General features: G+C 37.9%; 1 protein-coding gene across 1 annotated transcript in view; it reads left to right on the forward strand.

The window, feature by feature from the left end:
• Positions 1-2500, forward strand: part of LOC307264001 (autotaxin-like) — a 58315-nt gene that overhangs the window by 246 nt on the left and 55569 nt on the right. The window contains exon 1 of the mRNA XM_080045324.1: positions 1-196. This exon is cut by the window's left edge and continues 246 nt beyond it. Within this exon, the coding sequence (XP_079901450.1) occupies positions 179-196 (18 nt within the window). The 5' untranslated portion in view covers positions 1-178. The remainder of the gene's footprint in view (positions 197-2500) is intronic.

The following is a 2500-nucleotide window of genomic DNA, read 5'->3' on the forward strand; positions in this document are numbered from 1 at the left end:
GTGGACCCCTGGCTGCTCCATCGATCGCTGTAGGCGCACACACACACACACACACACACACACACACACACACCAGGGGAACTTGTAGCCTACCGGACGCCGCCACAACATTTTCTGAAACCCTTTGCGGATATCATTTTTTGGGGGGAATGCTCAAAGTGGACACACAATCTGGACAATGCTACTGGAAAATATGGTAAGCGTGTGACTGTGACGTAAGTGTGTGCGCGCGCGCGCGTGTGTGTGTGTGTCGCGATGTTACAAAAGGCTATCAACCATTTCGCTGATCTGTTTAAATAGCGACTGTAGTTCGTGTGTGTGCGTGTGTGTGTGTGCGTGCGTGTGTGTGTGTGTGTGTGTGTGGGTGGGTGTGCGTGTGTCGTGCACAGTCCCCTCCTCCCCCCCTCTAGATAAAAGTAGAAAAAGATTGCACTCTTGCAAAAAAAAAAAAAAATTATATATCGACGTACGAGTTAGCGAGAGAAATGCACTTTGACACGTTCACACTAACGCATGGCTAGAAATTGCAAGTTTATTTCTATAGCACAATTCAAACACAAGGCCATTCAAAGTGCTTTACAGGGACAAGATTAAAATACATAAGACACATTAGAAGACATTTAAAAGCGAATGAAAAGAAGTAAAACATTTAAATAAAATAAAAAGTACAGGTTAAAATGGAAACAGAAAAGTCTTCAGACTCGATTTAAAAGAACTGAGGGTTGCAGCAGACCTCAAGTTTTCTGGGAGTTTGTTCCAGATACTTGGTGCATAAAAACTAAAAGCTGCTTCTCCTCGTTTAGTCCTAACTCTTGGGACTGTAAGTAAACCGCAGGTAGGCCTAAATAAGGTAACATTATTAACGTATACGGTAGGCCTAGATAGCATGGTTAAACTTTGCAAACACAATCATAATAGTAAGAATAATCCTTCTGTAATAACCTTCAGAATAGTGCTGAGAATGATTATGGAAAGTTTAGTTGATGTAAGTGCTTTAGAAGTTGTAGATTTCTGGTTCAGAGTTTTGAAAAAAAAATTGTGGTGCAATTATTTTTCGGGATTTTTCGAATTAATATGAAGATTTGGCCAGGTCTAGCAAATGATGTACATTTCTAAAAAAAAATCTAAAATGTCTAGATTTTGGATAAAGCCAGAGTTAAAATCTGTATTTCATTTTCTACAATATATAAGTGTTGGGAGTTTGTACAGACCTGATTCTAGAGACTGTCTTTTTTCAATTTATGAATTAAAACATTTACTATGTAGGCTACAAGTCTTATAATTGCATTTTCATCATGTTTTTAAGATGAAAAATGTCTCATAAATCAGACAGTTATCAACACATGAACAAATCCTTCTGTAATAACCTTCAGAATAGTGCTGAGAATGATTATGGAAAGTTTAGTTGATGTAAGTGCTTTAGAAGTTGAGATTTTTGGTTCAGAGTATATTGAAAAAAAAAACTAATGTTGAGATAATGTCCGTTAAAGATGGTTGTACAGGAGAAATATACAGACGCAAACAGACAAGGTTTAGTCAAATAAACACCTGAATGTACATGTTGGACCTTTTGATTTATACTAGTATGAAAGAAGACATGATAGATAGATAGATAGATAGATAGATAGATAGATAGATAGATAGATAGATAGATAGATAGATAGATAGATAGATAGATAGATAGATAGATAGATAGACAGATAGACAGACAGATAGATAGATAGATAGATAGATAGATAGATAGATAGATAGATAGATAGATAGATAGATAGATAGATAGATAGATAGATAGATAGATAGAAAGAAGACATGTTATGGAAGATGAACAGACAGACATCTTGCCTTGAGGGAGACTAGAACATTACATAATACTAGATGAATAATGTATAACGATGAGCTGCTGTTATTTTGGTCTGACCGACTCCAGGACAAGATGTATTGAGATTGATGGAACAGCTCATTGTCAACACTGACTCACACACACACACACACACACACACACACACACACACACACACACACACACACACACACACACACACACACACACACACACACACACACACACACACACACACACACACACACACACACACATATTTGCCAACCCGGGGGAGGCTGCAGGTCAATGGTTACACTGTGGACTGTATACTCACTTACATTTCATCAGAGAGTACCTGTCTGTAAAGCAGGAACGAGTCAGGAAATATAATCCAGACAAAACTGTTTAATATCAAAACCCAATCTTGTCACCATTTGGCACACAAAGGGTTTATAGGATGGATTATGTTTGAAACAGTTACACTCCGCTGTGCTCAATCTGAAACATTTTGAACATTTCTGCTTTTCTACTGCTTTTTAAATGGCCGTAAGTGGAGCCGCGGCTCTGTGTAAACACCCAACTCTGAATAGATATTGACATAAATATCTAAAAATCTAAAAATGTAGTTTAGCTTAGTTAGGGTCTTGGCTTCCAAAGACCATGGGCCTCCCAAGGGGC

The sequence above is a fragment of the Ammodytes marinus genome (genome assembly GCF_949987685.1).
Source record: "Ammodytes marinus genome assembly, chromosome: 17".
Taxonomy (NCBI): domain Eukaryota; kingdom Metazoa; phylum Chordata; class Actinopteri; order Uranoscopiformes; family Ammodytidae; genus Ammodytes; species Ammodytes marinus.